At 42.4% G+C, this 20,060-nt stretch overlaps 1 protein-coding gene across 1 annotated transcript in view; it reads left to right on the forward strand.

The window, feature by feature from the left end:
- Window positions 1-5,758, forward strand: part of Fermt2 (fermitin family member 2) — a gene marked incomplete at its 5' end in the record, with an annotated part of 85,992 nt that extends 80,234 nt beyond the window's left edge. The window contains 4 exon segments of the mRNA XM_029566666.1: window positions 1,835-1,855; window positions 2,697-2,821; window positions 3,340-3,481; window positions 4,509-5,758. Of these exon segments, the coding sequence (XP_029422526.1) occupies window positions 1,835-1,855; window positions 2,697-2,821; window positions 3,340-3,481; window positions 4,509-4,682 (462 nt within the window). The 3' untranslated portion in view covers window positions 4,683-5,758.
- Between the last annotated feature and the right edge of the window lie 14,302 nt (window positions 5,759-20,060).

Raw genomic sequence — 20,060 nt, forward strand, 5'->3', positions numbered from 1 at the left:
GTCTTGACACTTAACAGTCAGAACTTAGCCAAAATCTTGCACAGTTAGGATAAATTTCCATTTAAATTCACTGCTCCTGTCTATTCTCCTTAGAATTCCTTTCCTGGAAATTAATGCCATAAAAGGTTTGCTGTTTAGGAGAATGGCTGTTCAGTACATCACGCAAAGTCCTTCACCGGGGAATTTCATTGGGGAGCCCCCAGGATTCTCTTCGCTAAACAGCATGCCATAAAAGGAAAGGCTTTAGATGGGTGGGGGAGCAGAAAAGACCTTTACAATAAATATTTCACTTTTATTGAGTTTTTAAAATCTTAAAGGGATGATTTTAAAACATTAAAGTCCAAATTAAATATGAACTAAAGCCATTTAACTCCTTAACTTTATTTTTTAACTCCTTAACTTTAATTACGACTTTATGAACAGAGTCCGAAATGATTTCGCTTCCTACAGAAATGTTCAGAAGCTTGAGTCATAAACTACACGTCTTTAAGTTCCAGGGGCCGTGCCTGCTATACGGACATTGTTTATCTCAGCCATAGACTGTGGGTACGGGGTGAGGAAGTGCTGCCCTGGGAGCTCTGTGGAATGCAGATCAAGTTAAAAAGGGAAAGTAAAGGATTTAGTCTTAGTTATTTCATTGAAGAACTATTTTTTAGAAACTAGTTTCTATAAATGAACTAATTTACCTTCAAATGATTGAAAATCTTAAGCAATTTTATCACGTCAGTATCAGGAAATAAGTTATCTACCCCTGAGTTGTAAGCAAGATTATGACCTAAAAATTCTCAAGGACTAAGACAGTGTTCCAACTTCAGTGACAGGAGGGCAGTATGCAGTGTGAGGTTACCAATCTTTCTTGAACTTCTTACATTGGCATCTTATCAGATAAATGCACACTCACTTTAGCCCTTTCTCTAGGTAGACCCGGGTTCCCTAGAAGGTTGGAACTGGTGTTACCACCCTGTAAATAGTTATAGGCACAAGATTCGTTGCTACAGTGTGTCAGATGCTGTGTTCCCTGTGCAGGCAGACTGCAGGGTCTGATCCTTGCCAGGGGACAAATAGATGCTTTCCTTTTGGTACCGAGGGTCCGTCCTCATAGCTTCTTATACTCAATCTACTTCTGTTCTTCAAATTGCATACATTAGCTAAACTTTGCAGAACTATTCTAAGTAATTATGACTTGTAACTGAACTTTTTTAAAGAAAATAGTTGTTCTGTGAGTTTGTCTCTGTTAACCCAAACTGAAAAGGACTTAGTGTGTAGCCACAGTTCCTAGGTCACTGTATGGCAACCTTTTATTTTCCCTTCCAGGAAAAAGGATGCAAAAAACAGATGGTAATTGAGGGGCTGTGTTTTTGTGAAAACACAGGAGTGTGGGCAGTGCACTCATTTGAGCCTTCAGCTCCCCTCTGGAGAGCAGTGCATGTGGCCCATCGTTTCACTAAATCTGAGAGCGCTCTGAAGGCTTCTATCTCGCTACTAAAATAGTTTTACCCTAACCAGTAAGTAGTGATACGTGAAGGGAAAACGAGGTGTTTGCTCTTTTCTCATTTTCTTCTGTAAGCTTCTACCTTTGAGTAACATTTAACACTCCGAGAGTGACGTGCTGCCCAGCGTCCTGTGTGGACGGTGATCGCCGCTTCCTCGTTCTCATTTTCGTTCCCGCATTTACTTTGCTTGTTTCCACCCGAAGGGATTTTTGCATGGTTTTTGGCTGGACTTTGGTTTGTGGGTTACCACAGCTTTTTCTTTGCTTCGTTGCCGTTTTTCCTGATCTTTTTTTCTTTTTTCTTTCCGCTCCCTCTTTCTTTCCTCGCATTGCCATCTACAGCCAGGCTATGTAAGAGATTTGGTAAGTTCTCCGTGTTTACAAAGAGAAGAAAGTAAACATTGCAATACCGTAGTCACAGTGCTCCCCCTAACACACACACAGGAGTACTCATCCTAAAGTGAATATAGTTAAACCATTTAACCTACCTAAGAAGCATTTGAAATGGGGCTAAGGGTGGGGCTCAGGGGTATAGTCCTTTTCCTAAGCAAGCAGGTTTCTAAACTGGATCCTAGAATCATAAGGAAAATAAATATATATGGTGGTTTTTTTTTTTTTTTTTGGTCTTTTTGAGACAGGATCTCCCTGTAGCCCCAGCTGTCCTGGAACTCACTATGTAGACCAGGCTGGCCTTGAACTCACAGAGATCCGCCCGCCTCTGCCTCCCAAGTGCTGGGATTAAAGGCGTGTGCCACTTATATGTACATTTTTAATAAAAATTTTGCTCAAAATTATGATTTATGCTTTAAAGCTACCAATAAATAATTCCAGGAACTTGTATTTCAGGTAACTCATTCTAAACATATCTTGTCACATTTAAGCTGAGCAGCTCTGTGTCAATCAGAATATTATAATAGCTCACCAATGTGTGTACATTTGGAACATTTCTCAACTGTGGCAGTCATGAAACCCTAATGGTGCTTCTTATTTAATATGTGAAAACTAAAATTATTTTAATTGAAAATAAAGCAAAATACTTTATTACTTTGCTGAAATTCCCAAATGAAGCCTCAGATGTTTTCTAACTCTAGCTCCAAATAAGCTATTTTAATAGTCAAGGGGCACGTCAATCATTTAAAAATTTTTTTGTCTTGATTCCACCACAGAAGAATGTCTAATTTTAAAGATATTTGATCATGTTTAGATAACAGCGAGAATCTTGGAAGCCCATCAGAATGTAGCTCAAATGAGTCTAATTGAAGCCAAGATGAGATTCATTCAAGCTTGGCAGTCGCTACCTGAATTCGGCATCACACACTTCATCGCCAGGTCAGTGACCTTCGTGCCAGCCAGGATCTGCATGTTCACTGCATCTGCTATGTATGACTAGAAATTAAACATTGAAGGTAGAGCTACGTAGACACACTGACCCTATTCTACACTAAAATGTAAAGAAGGTTAATGTGTTTTCTAGGCTCATAATTTTCCCATCAGAAACTTATAATGGGGCTGGAGAGATGGCTCAGCAGTTAAGAGCACTGGCTGTTCTCACAGCCGGTTTGGTTTGGTTTGGCTGAGTTTGGTTCCCAGCATCCAATGTCGCTAACAGATATACTTAACTCTAGTTTCAGGGCATTCAATACCCTTTTCTGACATTGTATGGGTGTACTTTATATGCAGGCAAAACACTCATACACAAAAAATAAAAATATTTTAAGAACTCAGAATGATTGCATTTCTATTTTTACTCAGAATACTACTTTAAGGGTTAGAGAGCACTTATTTTAATTTTAAAAACAGTACCCCCTACTCCATTTTGAGGGTTTTTTTCCCTCCCAATGTCACAGGTTTCAAGGAGGCAAAAAAGAAGAACTTATTGGAATTGCATACAACAGGTTGATTAGGATGGATGCCAACACGGGGGATGCCATTAAAACATGGCGATTCAGCAACATGAAGCAGTGGAATGTAAACTGGGAGATCAAAATGGTAAGCTGGGAACAGTGTTATCCTGAGGTGTTGGTTTCAGTAAAAATCGGGAAGCTCAAGATGAAAACCTGTGGGCTGAGGATGTAGCTCAGTGATAGAGCGCCTGCCTAACATGTGCACTTCCCTGGGTTTGGTCCCCAGCACTGCAAGAAAAATAATGGAAGGGCCTTAAAAATCCTGAAGATTGGATGTGAGGCAATCTGGCTATGGTATTTGATACCCCTTAGATGGCCAGGGTTGACTCAGCTAACCTGGCTGGCTGGTTCTGGTGTCTCTTTCCCCCTCATCCTTCTAGGGTGTCTCTTGGGAAGCAGCACACACAGTGAGAGGAACCAAGTTTAGAAGCCTATAGTCCATTCACCAGCCATGTCACAACACTTAAGAACAGACTCCGAATCCAAGCGGTTGTTTGGGGGCTCTAAAACCTGGTGCCTGTACTGCTGTGTCTCATGAAGCACCTCACCTTGATATGTCACAGTCATGTTACACAATCTTTTTACTAGTAAATCATTTGGTTCAGAGCCTGTTGGATATGTTGTATCAGTTCCTATCAGTAAAATTCATCTTTCTGAAATATTCAAACATGAAGCTTAAAGGTTAAATACTGAAGCAGATATTAAATAAAACACAGGAAGTCAGTTTTCTCCCAGGACTTGAAGAGAAACATTCCATTAAGTGAATCATCAGAGATCATTTGGGAATGTAATGACCTAAAATCCTTACATTTGGTTTTCTCCTCAGAACTTGAAAACTAAAGGAATGGGGGAAGGGATGACACACTTTTATTTTTTTAGACTTAAAGACATTGTTACATGCCGGGCGTGGTGGTGCACGCCTTTAATCCCAGCACTCGGGAGGCAGAGTTCGAGGCCAGCTAGGCTACAGGGAGACCCTGTCTCAAAAAGACCAAAAATAAAGACATTGTTACTTTTCCTGGAGTAATTATTGAAGGGCTGGCCTATGCTTTGTAGGCAGACCTTACCGTGGTAGCTCTGTAGGGCGCTTACAGCTCTTTGCCTTGTTCCAGGTCACTGTAGAATTTGCAGATGAAGTCCGGTTGTCGTTCATCTGTACCGAAGTCGACTGCAAAGTGGTCCATGAGTTCATCGGTGGCTACATATTTCTCTCAACCCGTGCGAAAGACCAAAATGAGAGTTTAGATGAGGAGATGTTCTACAAACTCACCAGTGGTTGGGTGTAAATAGAAATACTATGCAATGAAACTCCACAGCCATAACCATATTTAACTTTAAAGCTATTGTTTGTTTATATGCTGCTTAATAAAGTGAGCTTGAAATTTATCATTTTATCATGAAAAATTTTTGCCTTACCAGACCGGTTAATATGTGCACTAACAAGCACGACTATTAATCTATCATGATGCAATATGTGGACTGTTGCATATGGCACATTCCTTAGGGCCATGAATTTAAAGCTGATACAGCGGGTAAATCAGGAGCTGGCCATTGCTGATTGACACTAGCCAAACCAAGAAACAAGCCATCTACTCCAAAGTTACCTGAGCTTAATCTATATGAAGTCTATTTATCATGTTTAATGCATGTGTTTAATGTGTGTTTAATTTGATGTCCTGTTTTAAAATATCCTACTTCTGGTAGCCAATTCATCCTTCCCCCAATTCAAAATCAGGTTTGCAATAGATACCTGATATTTAATGATGTCAATGACCTTGAAGGAAAATGCTGTTAGTCTGTTATGCTTGGTCTATTTTTGTCCTTGAATAAGCATGTTGTATATTGTCTTGTGTTTCTATTTTTACACCATATTGTATTACACTCTTAGTATTCACCAGCATATTCACTATCTGCCTAAAATATGCAACTTTTGCATTACCGTATGAAGTAAAGGTCTATGAAGTATGCATTTTGTGTAACTAATGTACAAACACAAATTTTATAAAATTGTACAGTTTTTTTAAACTATTCACAACTAGAAAATGGCTTAAATGTAGCATCCTTGCATTAATTAAATGCTTTTAAAGGATATAATATGCAGTTTTTCAGTATCTGCTAAATTAAGAATGTCTTCATGATGGTCATGACTTACCATGATGTCCTTAACGCTCATGCCTGGACTGGCCTCATTCCGGTCCACTGCGCTGTTACAATCTGCATTGGTGCTAGTCAGAAAATTCCTAGCTCATGAGCCCAAAAGGGTGCCAGGGAGGGGCGGATCTACCAGTATTGTCCAATAATCCATGATTTAAAGACTATATAAATGCATTTTATTTTAAATAAAAGCAAACCTTTTATTTACTGTTGTCTCTCTTTGTGCTTCTTACCGGTGGTGTTTTCATGGCATTAACTCACCTTTGGAAGCACTGCCTCCATCTTGTGCTAGAATGCCTGGCTAGTGTTTGTTTCCAGCTGGAGAGCTCCAAGGTAGATTCTTCCTCTTACACTGAGAGCTCTTCATTATTCCTAGTATTAGAAATAAGCTGGGTGTGGTGGCACATACCTTTAATTACAGCACTCCAGAGACAGAGGCAGGTGAGTCTCTGAGTTCCCAGGCCAGCTGGGGCACAGGGAGACCCTGTCTCAAAAAGACCCCCCCCCACAAAAAAAAAGCAATAATTTATTCCTTGTTATTGTTTAGTCTGACAACTGTCACTTGGGGCCCTTCCTTTAGCCCTGTAGGTGATCAGGTCAGTTCCTGTTGATGTTCTCTCAGGTGGTTTTGTATCTTTCTCCTCATCGTGGTCACCATCACCTAGATCAGTTCCTTGTACTATGCCTGTGAGACTGTAACAGCCTCTTAAATCTTTCCTTTGTATGCCAAACCCCATTATCTTGGTAGGCCTTACTCCAGAAAGGCCTTACTCCCTTCCTGTGAAAGTTTTTTTTAATAGTAAAATTCATATACAGTCACTTGATAAAAGCCATAAAGCATATTTGTGATTATGTGGCACTGGAGTCCTCCTTTGCCCTGCTGTCTACACAACGCACACTGGGACTGACTGCTCTCCCTCATGATTTTAGAATGAGTCCTGCCCCAGCACTGCATTGTCTGCCTTCCCCACCCTCTTTGAATTTGACACAGCTGTAACGCCAGCTGGCCTGAAACTCACTATGTAGACCAGTTTAGCCTCTATCTCAGAGATCTGCCTGTCTCTGCCTCTGGAGTGCTGTGATTAAAGTTGTGCACCACCACACCCAGCTAGCACTGGCTGCTTTTTAACCCTAATGACCATGGCCTATGGAACAAGCCCTCACCTTTCCTCTCCAGGTGCTCTGAGGCCATGATCCCCCTTCCAGCCTTACCTCAGCAGTCTGCATCAAAAAGCACAGCTCCATTCTCCAGACACTCCACATCTCTGTGTTGGTCCCCAGCCGTGGACCTGCTAGTCTTCACCCTTCCAAATCCATATCTACCTTTAGAAATTTTAGACTTGTGGTTTTTCCTCCATAAATACTTTTAAACTTCCATGGAGCTAAAAATGTTCTTTGTTGTCTCTGAACTGCCAGCTGTATTTAATAAGTGCCAAGGCAGAGCTCTTGAAGGTGCCCATCCCCTTGTCCAGTCGTGTGGAAAATGAGCCTTCATGAGCCCTGAGGAAACCTGTGGGCTGTGGCCTCTACCCAGAAAGGCAGGTGTGCAAGGACACTGGAGAACCTAGCCAGAGCCAAGTGCTTGGTTTCTGTTCCTTGTGATTCAAGTTCCACAGGGTGCTGGAGATGGGACACCAAACAAACTCCATCCAGCTCTTGTTCTAAATCAGGTCAGAGACCTGTTGGAAGCAAGCCCCTGAGGTAGTTAATCAGTAACGTCAGCTTGGTACCAATTTTCTGTGTAAGCTTGACACAAAAGCCATTTGTAATTTTTTTTTTTTTTTTTTTTTTTTAATGTGTATGAGCGTATTGCCTGCGTAAGTGCACCTGTGTCATGCAGTACCTTCGGAGGACAGAAGGTGATGTCAAACGCCCTGGAACTAGAGTTATGGATGGTTGTTAGTCACCATATAGGCGCTGGGATTCGAACCTCATCTTCTGCAAGAATAACTAGTGCTCTTAACCCCTGAGCCTTCCCTCCAGGCCCTGTTTGTAGTTCTTGACATTCTGCTGTCACAGATTGAAAACAAGGCAGACCATTTTCCCCCCATTCTGTGAATTGTAGTTTGGAGGTTTTGCCTTATTTAAAAGGTTTTTAAGTGAGTTGTTATGATAAAGGATGAGGCCTGTCTTGATTCCTGACCCTTAGCTAAAAAACACCACATAGAATTAAATGCTTTAAAGTCAGCATCTGTATGGGACACAGTAGCTTCGCAGTAAATGTTGGGTTTTTTGGTTTTTTTCCAGCCTCTCTGAACTAATCTTTCTTCTATGCCATTTATACCAAATTCTGTCCCCAAGAAGTCTGACAAGGGCAACAGGTCATTTCAAACGTGGTAACATCTTTGCCTCTTTAATACCATAGAAAGTGTGAGGAGAGAGCTGTCTGAAATCCATCCCTTTGCTTCATGGCATCACATACCAGGGCTGCCTGTCCCAAGTGCGTGACCCTGTGCAACTGCCGCCTAAATTCTACCTTGCTCTAAAATTGTAGACACTGGCTCAAATCTTTGCTACCTCCAGAACACTCCCATGGCTCCTGTATCAGCTCCCCTCTTCGTGGCTGTGTAGCTGCAAAACAGGCAAGGATGTGTTGACTTGCTTTATAGGTACAGATTTAATAGTGTAATATATAACTGATCCAAATTTCATAATGCAGAAGCGCCAGTGCTCTACCCAGTGATACACAGGAAGCCGTTGTTTACTGGAGAGCTCTGTTCTGGTCAGCAAATTAACTGTCTTTATCTGTTTGAGCTGCTTTAGTTTGGCAGCCCAAGAATAGGGGGAGGTGGGAGAGAAAAGTAACAGGAAATGGGAAATCAGGGTAAGGGGAGTGAAATTCTCACAGTGGATTACAGAGCCACCCAGAACCGGAAACAGAGGAGCCGAGAGCTTATCTGTGACCTTATTTCCCACCGCACTGGTTCCTCATCTTCTCTGCTTTATTTAATAAACAGTATAAAGTTTCCCAGGCCAAATGTGTACGTTAAAATGCCTTGTTCTCTTAGATACATCCCAGTTGTGTTTCCCTTTTTGATATTTGTGCATGGGCCTGAATATTACTAAAAATTACAAGCACTTAAAATAATTTGAGACCATTATTTCAAGAGATCTAATTATAGTCTCCTGTGGCTTCATTGGCCAGACATTATCCATATTACAGCTGGGGGAACTGGTCCAAGTTCAATGTTAATTAAATTTGTGATTAAAAAGAGCACTGTGAACCAAACCGGTTTAAAGTCATGTGTGAATTAATGTGATTAATGCATGATAAAGAAGCACTTTTTATGAGCATAGAATTCTGATCTCTAAGTTTTGTAAAATTCAAGTGAACATACTAGCCCTGAAGTCTACTAACCAACATATGTGATCAGGCCAGGCCTAGTATCACGGGCCTTTATTCCTAGCTTCAGGGAGGCAGAAACAGACGGATTTCTGTGAAATCAAGCCAGCCTGGTCTACATAGTGAGTTCCAGTCCAGCTGGGGCTACAGGAAGACCCTGTCTAAATAAAAAAATGGATCAACCTCCAATCTTTCCTGCCTAATTATAAACTCAGGTTTTTTTAATTATTTTTATTTTATGTATATGTGTATATAGCTTGCATGTAGGTCAGTGCACCTGTGTCGTGCAATGCCCATGAAGGACAGAAGAGGCCATCGGATCCCCTTGAACTGGAGTTACGGACAGTTGTTAGCTGCCATGTGGGTGCTGGGATTCGAACCTGACTCTTCTGCAAGATCAACCAGGAAGTTTTGTTTTGTTTTGAGACAGGGTCTCCCTGTAGCACCAGGCTGGCCTTGAACTCACAGAGATCTGCCTGCCCCTGCCTCCTGAGTGCTGGGACTAAGGGCATGTGCCCAGCTTCAGTTAGTTCTTAGAACATTTAGAAAGAGGCAAACATCGAGCCAAGAATAGCCAAAATGCTCCTGAGGAGTATCAGGTTGGGAGAACCAGCCTTGCCAGAGAGCAAGTAGCAAAAAAACATATTCTGGGAGAGCTGTCAGTGGAGGGGGAACAAGTGAGAAGAGTTTAATAACACATAGGTATGAAAACACCATAATGAAACCCGTCACTTTGAATGCTATCTTAAAAAATTAAAAGTTTAAAAAAAAACAGCATAAATAAAACACTGAAGAGTCCAAAGAGACTAGAAAATCATGCCATGCATTGGAACAGACACCCGGTTTCTAAGAGCACAAAGCCAGAGTTTGCCCAAATATCTGGGACCACTATCTCATACAGTTATATACTAATCCAAATCAGTTCAAATGGATCGAGGACTATATGTGAGCAGCAAATTCTTAAACTATGAGAACATTTCAACAATACTGGGATAAGATGCTGTGGGACAAGACATGGCACACTAATTACATTGAGATGAGAACTATAAAGATACTGAAAGGCAAATCAAAATTAAGAGAACTCAGGTGGCGAAGGCCAGAGGATGAGGAGTTTGAAGCCAGGCCGGACGATATTTGTAACACATAATTGAATGAAGATCAGTATCCAGAATATAAACAGGTAAGCATGCATGCCCATATTCACAGTACAGTCCAATCCAATAGAAAAAGACAAAACTCAGGATCATCATTTCACAAGAAAGGAAACCTGAAATGGCCAAGCAGCCTATGAAAAATGGTCCAACTGTACAAGTGTTCTAATTCACTTCTCCAGTGCTACAATTTTAAAGTATTCTCATGCCTACCCTAGTAGTAATGTTGGCTAAGTATTAGTGGAATAACTGGCATACTTACTGTTGGGATTATACATTGTAGCAGTACCCCAGAAATATTTGCTATCTTCTGGTAAAATATACATGCAACCTAGGATCTCACAATTCCACTGCTGGGAATCTATGTATCTAGAGAAACTCATACTTAAGCCCAACAGGAAAAAGCTGAAGAACATCAGAGCCGGCCTGGTGGCAGAGGTTTGTAATCCTCTTTGTAATCGTAAACTCAGTGCCAGCCAGGGCAACAGGGAGACTTACATTAAAAAGTTAAGAGGGCTGGGAAGCCAGGTGTGGTGATACACACGTGTAATTCCAGCACTTGGGACAGAGGCATCAAGATCAGAAGTTTAAGGCCAGCTGATATTGAACTAGTCTAGCTGTAGAAAACAGTGTAGTTTCAAAACATGCATAATTTTAAAATACAAAACGAAAGTGGTAAACATTTGTCATTATAAAGGAAAAACTATTTTAAAAAGTTATATTGGGGCTGGAGAGATGGCTCAGTGGTTAAGAGCACTGACTGCTCTTGCAGAGGACTGGGGTTCAATTCTCAGCACCCGCATGGAGGCTAACATGGTTCATAACACCAGTTCTAGGGGATCTGATACCTTCTTCTGATCTCTGTGGGCATTGCACAACACGGGTGCACTTACACACATGCAGGCAATATACTCATAAAATAATTTTAAGTTATATTATTATTGGTGTGTGTAGGGGGGGCATGTGTGGGAGTCAGAGGACAACTTTGTATAGTCCTTACCTTCTACCTTTACACGGACTCCAGGAATCGAACTCAAGTCAGGCTTGTGTGACAAGCACTTTATCCACTGAGCCGTCTTTTTTTTGTTGTTTTTTTGTTTTTTTGAGACAGGTTGTCCTTGTAGTCCCAGCTGACCTGGAACTCACTATGTATACCAGGCTGGCCTTGAACTCAGAGAGATCTGCCCACCTCTGCCTCCCCAGTGATGGGATTAAGGCATGCACCACCATGCCCAGCTCACTGAGCCATCTTGGTAACCTGAAAAGCTGTATTTTTGGATGTTGATTCTGATGTTCCATATAAAACAGTGACACTCAGAGTCTCTACAGGCCAAGAGAAATGAGTTGGCTCTTGACAGCAGCCACCCTGCTCCCCAATGCCCTTGCTGGATCTGGACTAGATCATCACAGGAGTCCAGCCTCTGCTGCCAAGTGAATCACTAACTGACAGGCTGCCGGGCTGCCCTGGTTTAAGAAGGAGCTAATGAGCACAGGGTCAGGGGTTCAGTTCCTTTGAGGTCCAGTTGACCTTCATACTCAGGCAGTCCTAGGCATGTCATAGATTGACTGGGCAAGTCAAGAACAGTGCTGTCAGCTCTATTAGAAAATCAACCCTAGCTCAAAGCCCTCCTCAACTACAGCCTTGTTCATAAGCAGTTGCAAAAACGTCAGCACAAATCTTATGAATGCACCTCAGCCATTGCTGAGGAGTCAAGGAAGCTAAGCTGCTTGACTCCTCCTTCCCCTCAAAGGCTTTTACACAGATTCTCGGGCAGCTTCATCATGAAGAGCAGATCCCTCTACTGACTCCAGGCTAGAAGCCTGAACTGAATTTATTCCCTGCCAAGCCCTGAGCAGAACTTGCCTTATGCTGATGGAGACGTACACTGTGAACCTGACCTCTTTCATGTGCCCCAACTTCTTCCTATGAAGATCTTTAAAAAGGAAACTGGACAGATGTCTCCTTTAATCCTCACTGCTTAAGACAAATCCGTGGGATGTAGAGCTTCTACTGTTTTCTGGGTGTTTGTTTAGGCAAACATGAACTCAGGATTTCTCAAGTCCTAGAAACTGCTTCAGGGCAAATCATGTTGATCTTGGAACAAAAATAATTTCTAAACCTTTGAGTCTTGATTAGAAGCACTGCTCTTGCTTGATATTTTGAGTGACTGAGCTAAAAAGCTGTGTTCTGCAAAACCTGGGGCATGGGCTTTTGCAGTATGTTAAGAAACTGTTTTCTGAAGGGGAGGAATATACTGTTATATTACCTGGTTAATTGAGTGCTGTCTCTAAGGAAGAGGTCACAGATCACTGGAGCCAGTCACTTTATTTTGTTACCAGAGATCTCTGCGTTCAGACCCAAGCAGGTCCCTTCCATCTAAGTAAGAGACAAGAGACTTTTAAAATAAATTTTAACCAATCTAATTCTGTGTGTGCCCAGGAGGAAGAGAAACTATCTGAACAGTGTGGGACTAAAGGACTTCTTGTAAGAGAAGGTCGCTACCTGATACGTGTCACGTAGCCATTAATGACTAACAGCAGCTTGTGATGGAGGTGATAAGCTTAGGCTCACCAGCACAGCCATGGGAAACTACCTGACCAAGGGGACACAGAGGGAAGCCAAATAGGAGAGCAGGAAACAAGGGTCCAGTGAGTGTGAAAATCCAAACCCTGACCCAGGAAAGGGAGACCCTCAAGAATTATTCCTGAAAACCTCAATGAAGGGTTGAAAAAAAAAGGAACTGATTAAAATACGCAGAGAAATCATGGGGTGTGTCCGAGTTATTGAAATGAAGCTAAATTTAGCTATTTCTGAAGTACAGATGGGAAAACAAGAATGTGAGTGGGACCATTAAAAATAATTCTGGAGAAATGTGGCAAATAACATGTCTGCGTGAACATCAACTATAACCCAAGTGGGCTTAAATGTCTATGGTTTTTTGAAGCAATGGAGGGACAGCATGATAAAGCAACCGGAAAGGGAATGGAGCGCAGCACACCCAGGCTTTCCAAAGCTGTGGGAGAGTCGTGGGAAGGCCAGCTTGCCTTTTCAGAAATGTTCTATACATTGAGGATGAGGGGAACGGCACCCAGAGCACATCCTCTTGGAAGGCAGAGGGGAAGAGATCACAGCCCTGCCTGGAGAAAGCACAGCGTGGGAATCTCCCAACAGGACAGGGGGTGCAGGGACCTTAGACCCTGAGCAGATGTGCCTAGCTGTGCTTGGCTGAAACAAGATGTGTCCTGTTACTTGAGGAAACTAATGAAGTGGGAAGGACTACTGCCATAAATAAGGCTTCAAAGCCAGCTCTTTCTAAGCACATTCCACATAAGTTCTCTAAAGAACCAACACTAGGAAAAGCAGTAAAAAGAGTCCTTCTCATCCAACAGTCTGCCGGTGACATCTTACAAAGGCCTTCCTTGACAGCCTCTAATGTGTCCCCAGAAGATGTTCCTAGTGACTAGAGTATCTCAGTCTGAAAGTAGGAGAGAGCCACGGGCCAGACAGAGCCAGGCACAGACATGGCTCAGAACAAAGAAAAGGATTAGCCCTGTATGATATGAAAGTATTGTGGTGAACTTTGTTTATAAAGTAAACTGAGCTGGGCTGCAGGTTGGTGGAGTATTTGCCTAGCATATACAAGGCCTTGGGTTTGATCCCCAGGACTTGGAGGTTGGGGGAGACATTCAGGCAGACTGTATTCCGGGCCTGAATTTCAGTATGGTTATATACGTGGGTTTTTATTAGCCAGCTACAGATTTTTCTGCTATTTTTAGGTTCAGAGTCTTAGCCTTCCCCCCTACTACTAGCTGTTTTGAAGTCAGGAAATTGAGCCAATTTAAATATTGGCTCAATCAAAACAATTCGGAGACAGGTGCTTCCAACAGAAAACAAGTTCAAACTGAAAAACCAAACAAGGAAAAGAAGATCACCTGGTTATCCTTTATGTGTTTTATGTTAAAGATTGTCTCCTGAACATAAACTTATTCTCAAGTTAAATTCCTAGAGAAGAGCCCAGTACAGACCCCGTTCTAATTTCTTCCTATCTAAAGCTTCCATGTGACTGTTACATTAATTCCCCCAAGCACCAGAAAGGTCATGTCCAGATTCAGCAGAAGAATTTTCCTGAAGCCAGTAGGAATACTTTTAGAGATTCCAGATGGCTGAAGAGAACTGTGCAGCACTCGCCTCCAAATTCACAAGAAGGGGCCAAATTAGCAGGTGTAAAGCTGCATTTTGAGGAAAGAAATCAGCAAGAGAGAACAGAGCCTGGTTAGAGATAGACCTGGTGCAGCGGCATAAAAAACAAAACAAAAACAGCCTGGCATCTGCCACCTGGCTGCACAGCCAGGGGAGGGGGAGGTTCCCTCTCGGTGGGTGGGTGGGGCAGGGGAAGGAAGATGGGAAGAGAGTCCCAGCAAACTCTCAGTGCAGCACTGGCAATCTTAGCTACTGGAAAGTTAATCAAGCCTCCTAGGCTTGCAGCACACTTAGATAAGAAATGTGACCTCCGTACAGTAGCCTGACTTTGGGAAAAATCTCACATCACCTTCCAAGGAACCCCCAGGGCACTGCAGCTAGGCAACATCTTGAGAACTGAGCTATGATCTGCCTTGGGACAGGTCTCCGGCCAGAAACTCCTGCGTATTCCTACCTCTGGAATTTCAGACTTCCATTGCACTGGTTTAGGAAGCAGCTGTCTTATGAATCTAACTTGGCCCATGTTCTAGTTTGTTTCTTCATTGCTGTGACAAAACACTCTGAGCAATACCAACTTGGGGAGGAAAGGGTTTATTGAGTTTACATCTCCCAGGTCACAGTTCATCAGGGAGCCCAAGGTAGGAACTTAGGGCAGGAACCTGGAGGCAGGAGCTGAAGCACAGGCCATGGAGGAACGCTGTTTACTGACTTGCTCCCCTGGCCCATGCACAACCTGCTTTCTTATACAATATAGGCTCACCACCCACAGTGGGCTGGGCCCTCCCACATCACTCATTAAGAAAATTCCCCACAGACATGGCCACAGGTAGGTCCAATGGAGGCAATTCCCCAGTTGAGGCTCCCTCAACCCAGGTGTGTCAAGTTGACACTAAAACTATCTAGTACAATTGACCCTTTGTCAACTTGACACACAAACACATCATTATTAAACCACAACCATTCCAATTCTTGTCCCCAAGATATGTCAACATTAATATCACAATATAAGACAGTACAACCTTAAAAGCCCCACAGTCCTTAAAGAATCTAAATACTTAAAAATTCAGTCTCTTAAAAGGTAACTGTGGGCTTCTGTAAAATCTATAACAAGTACTGTCTTATTTCAAAGGGAAGAATTGGGCAGAACTAAGCAAAACCTAAGTCCAGCAAAGTAGCTCAAGGCTGGACATCTGGGATTCACTCACGATCTTCTGGACTCCAAAGGGTTTTGGCAGCTGTACTTCTGACTCTGCAGTCCACAGCACACACAGCTCGTCTCACAGACCCGGGCCAGCTCCATTGCACACCTACTGCTGCCCTTGGTGGTCATCCCGGGGTTGTCATCCCATCGCCCTGGCATCTCCAAAAAGGTGGGGTCTTCACTGAAACTGAGGCTGCACCTTCACCAATGGCCTCTTCTGGCCTCTTGGGGTGCAAAGTATCAGATTCTCTCCATGACCCCTTCACTCCTGGGGTCTTCACTGCAACTGAGGCTGCGGCTTTTCCTGGTCTCTCAGAGTGCCAAGCCTCAGCTGCTCTCTGTGACCCCTTCACACTTTCAACACCAGAACCATGCAGGAGACTCTTATACATTACCAAGTCCTGCTTCCAGCTTGAGATAGAGGCTCAGGTCCCCCTCTGTACCACAGTCTCTGTGCGCTGACCCTGAGGAAATATTTTCCAGAAGATTTCACCACAGTGATGCAGGTCTCTTATTACTTACAGCTGATTTTTTCAGCCCCAGCTAACCAACATCAGTTGTTCCAGTAAAGCAAAGGATTCACTTCAAGTTCTGGTCTCAATCACAGCTGAGTCTTCAATCCCAGATGACCAGAACCCACAGATTGTCAATTCAAAATATCACACAAACAGGCCTGATAGACTCTGCTTCCCTTTGAAGCATCACCAAGCCGGGCCTCCATTGTCTATAATTCTTTCTCAGCGTAACTGTTCAAAGCTCCACAGCAACAAACTAAACACTCAATGGCTTTTCCAGCCCAAAGTTCCAAATGCTTCCACAAGGCTCCTAAAAACACCAAGGTCAGGTCTGTCACAGCAGTGTCCCACACCCTGGTACCAATTTCTGTTCTAGTTTGTTTCTTCATTGCTATGACAAAATGCTCTGACCAATACCATGTGTGTGCTGGGAACTGAACCTGGGTCCTCTGCAAGAGTAGTCAGTGCGTCTTAACTGCTGAGTCATCTCTCCAGCCCCAGCAGCAAAAGATTTTTTTTAAAAAAATAGACACAGGCCAAATGCCCAATAAAGAATTTAAAGGAATCGAACAAAATAGTTCAACAATATCCAAAAGAACGCAGGTGAACAATTCAATGAGCTGAAGAAGACATGCAGGGCATAGATGGGAAATTCAGCAAAGAGATACTGAAATGGCTTAATGAAACCAAAGAGAAGTCATGCAAATAAATCGCTCAATAAATCAAATTAAAAAATACAGTTGAAAGCCTCCATAACAGAGTAGATCAAGCATATCAGAGGATATCTAAACTTGAAGTCAGATCTTTAAGATACCCTAGTCAGAGGAAAGAGAGGAGAAGGAAAAGGAAAGAGAAAAAAAAGGAGGCATGTTCAAGACCTGGGGGCACTGTTACACACTGTTACACACTGCTACACACTGCTACACACTATTACACACTATCACACACTGCTACATGCTATTACACACTATCACATGCTGTCACCCACTGTCACACACTATCACACACTGTCACCCACTGTCACACACTATTACACACTGTTATACACTATTACACGCTGTTACACACTATTACATGCTGTTACACACTATATTACACACTTTCTTATTACACACTGTTACACACTATATTACACACTGTTACACAACAAATGCCTGCATTTTTGGAATGCCCCAAAGCAAGAAAATAGGCAAAGGAAACTTCTCAAGCAAATGACAACAGATGAGCTCTCTAATCTTGGAAAATACGTGGGCATCCCTGCATAGACAGGGTATAATCAAACCCAAACCCAAATTAAAACCCAAATAAGCATGACCAGAAAAAGACTTTTACCAAAGTCATTATGTTAGATGTGTGAGGTAAGAGAAACATTCTGAAATACGCAGAAGTGTGAAGCTTCCATCAAGAGCAGCCTACTAGTTGTGGATGTGTTATGACCAACTGCCTTTACGTTCTTGCCACCTTGACCTCCCCATCATGATGGACTATGCCCTTGAACTGTGACCCAGAATAAACCTCTTCTCCCTTAAATTGCTTTTGTCATTTTGTTACAGCAACAGGAAAAGAAACTGCGACAGCAATGTGCATGTTGAAAGCAACTCAAAATGCCAAGGATGTTCTTCACAGAGCTTGAGAAAACATAGAGAATCCACTTGGAAGTAAAAAGAGACTCCAAATAGCCAAATCAGCCTTGAACAAAGAGGACAAAGCTGGAGACATCAAAATTATAGATTTCACGGCATGCTACGGAATCACAACCAAAACAGCCTGGAATCAGCATAAAATCAGAAACATAGGCCAGTGAAACAGAAGAACCCAGAAATAAACTCAGCCGTCTGCAGCCCCTGATTCTCTACATGCAGAAAATTAAAACTCCACCCTGACCCATATCTCTTACCCTATGTAGACAGCAACTCAAGATGGATCTAGGACCTAAGGTTAGACCTAAAACAGACACTACCAGAAGAAAAATAGGAAAAATATTTCAAGACAGTCAATGATTTTCTGGGTAGGACCCCAAAATCACAGGAAACAAAAGTAAAAATCAGCCAGGCATGGTGGCGCACGCCTGTAGTCCCAGCACTTGGGAGGCAGAGGCAGGTGGATCTCCATGAGTTCAAGGCCAGCCTGGTCTACATAATGAGTTCCAGGCCAGCTGGGACTACAGGGAGACCCTGTTTCAAAAAGACCAAAAAAAAAGTAAAAATCATTTAGGGGGATTATATCAAACCCAAAATCTTCTACATAGTAAGGGAAACAATCAACAGACTGAAGAGAAAACCTGTAGAATGTGAGAAAATATTTGCAAACTATTCATCAGACAGAGTTAATGTCCTATATATGGAACTAAAAAACTGGGTGTAGTGGCGCAAACCTTTAATCCAAGAACTTGGGAGGCAGAGGCAGGCGAATCTCTGTGAGTCCTAGGTCAGCCTGGTCTATATACCAAGTTCTAGGCCAGCCAGGGCTACACAGTGAGACCCTATCTCAAAACAAACAAATAAAAAGGCAACCAACCAACCAAAAATTAATTAATAAAACTAAAATTAAAATGAGCAAATAACCTGAATAGATGTTTCTCAAAAAGTGAAATACAAATGACCAACAAACATAAAAATAAGCTGAACAATATTAGTCATCAGGAAAAAGCAAAACCATAACGAGATATTGACTCTCTTCAGTTAGAATGGCTCTTATAAGGGCTGGAGAGATGGCTCAGCAGTTAAGAGCACTGGCTGCTCTTGCAGAGAACCCAGGTTCAATTCCCAGCATCTACACAGCAGCTAACAACCATCCATAATTCCGGTTCCAGGGGATCCAATGCCCTCTTCTGACCTCTGTGGGCTTTGCACAACACAAGCACACTTACCTACATGCAGGCAATACACTCATACACATAAAATTTAAAAATACAAATAAATAAAATACTTAAAAAGAATGGCTCTTATTAAAAACAAAACAAAGCATAAAAGTCTAATGAATAACAAATGCTATCAATGGTGTGGGCAAAAAAGGACTCTTATTGTTAAGGGAAGTGTAACCTCCCTTTCTGGAGGATTAGTTCCAGAGGACTGGACGAATTAGATTTAGGCATTGGCTGAAATAAACACATGCACTTCACTGCTCTGTCTAGAAAAGGTATTGGTAACTCTACGTCTGCAAAAATGAGAAGCAGTTTGGGTTTCAGATACTCAAAATGGGAGATGATGAAAAGTTATGTTTGGGGGACTGAAGAGATGACTCAACAGTTAAGAGCACCTGCTACACTTGCAGAGGACCTGGGTTGGGTTCCCAGCATCCACATGACAGCTAACAACCATCCCTAACTCCAGTTCCCAGGGGATCATGCCCTCTTCTGACCTCTGTGGGCTTTGCACAACACAAGCACACTTACCTACATGCAGGCAATACACTCATACACATAAAATTTAAAAATACAAATAAATAAAATACTTAAAAAGAATGGCTCTTATTAAAAACAAAACAAAGCATAAAAGTCTAATGAATAACAAATGCTATCAATGGTGTGGGCAAAAAAGGACTCTTATTGTTAAGGGAAATGTAAATTAATTCAGCCTTCGTGTAAACAGTATGGAGACTTCTCAAAACGATAACTAAATCAACCCTATGAGCCAGTACCCCACTTCTGGGTATATATCAGAAAGAAATTAAATCAACATTCCAGAATATACCTGCATGTCCATGTTTGCTGTAGCAGTACTAAGAATGGGTAGGCTATGGAATCAGTCTGAGTGCCAGTCAACAGGGGAGTGGATAAAGAAAATGACACCACACGCACACACACACACACACACACACCACACACGCACACACACACCACACACACACACCACATACACACACACACACCACATACACCACACACACACACACCACACACCACACACACGTACACACACACACACATCACACACACACACCACATACACCACATACACACACCACACACACACATACCACACACCACACACACACATACCACACACATACACACACACACACCACACACACACATACACACACACACCACATACACCACACACACACACACACACCACACACACCACACACACACACA

The sequence above is a fragment of the Nannospalax galili genome, unplaced genomic scaffold (assembly GCF_000622305.1).
Source record: "Nannospalax galili isolate Female #2095 unplaced genomic scaffold, S.galili_v1.0 scaffold336, whole genome shotgun sequence".
Classification (NCBI taxonomy): domain Eukaryota; kingdom Metazoa; phylum Chordata; class Mammalia; order Rodentia; family Spalacidae; genus Nannospalax; species Nannospalax galili.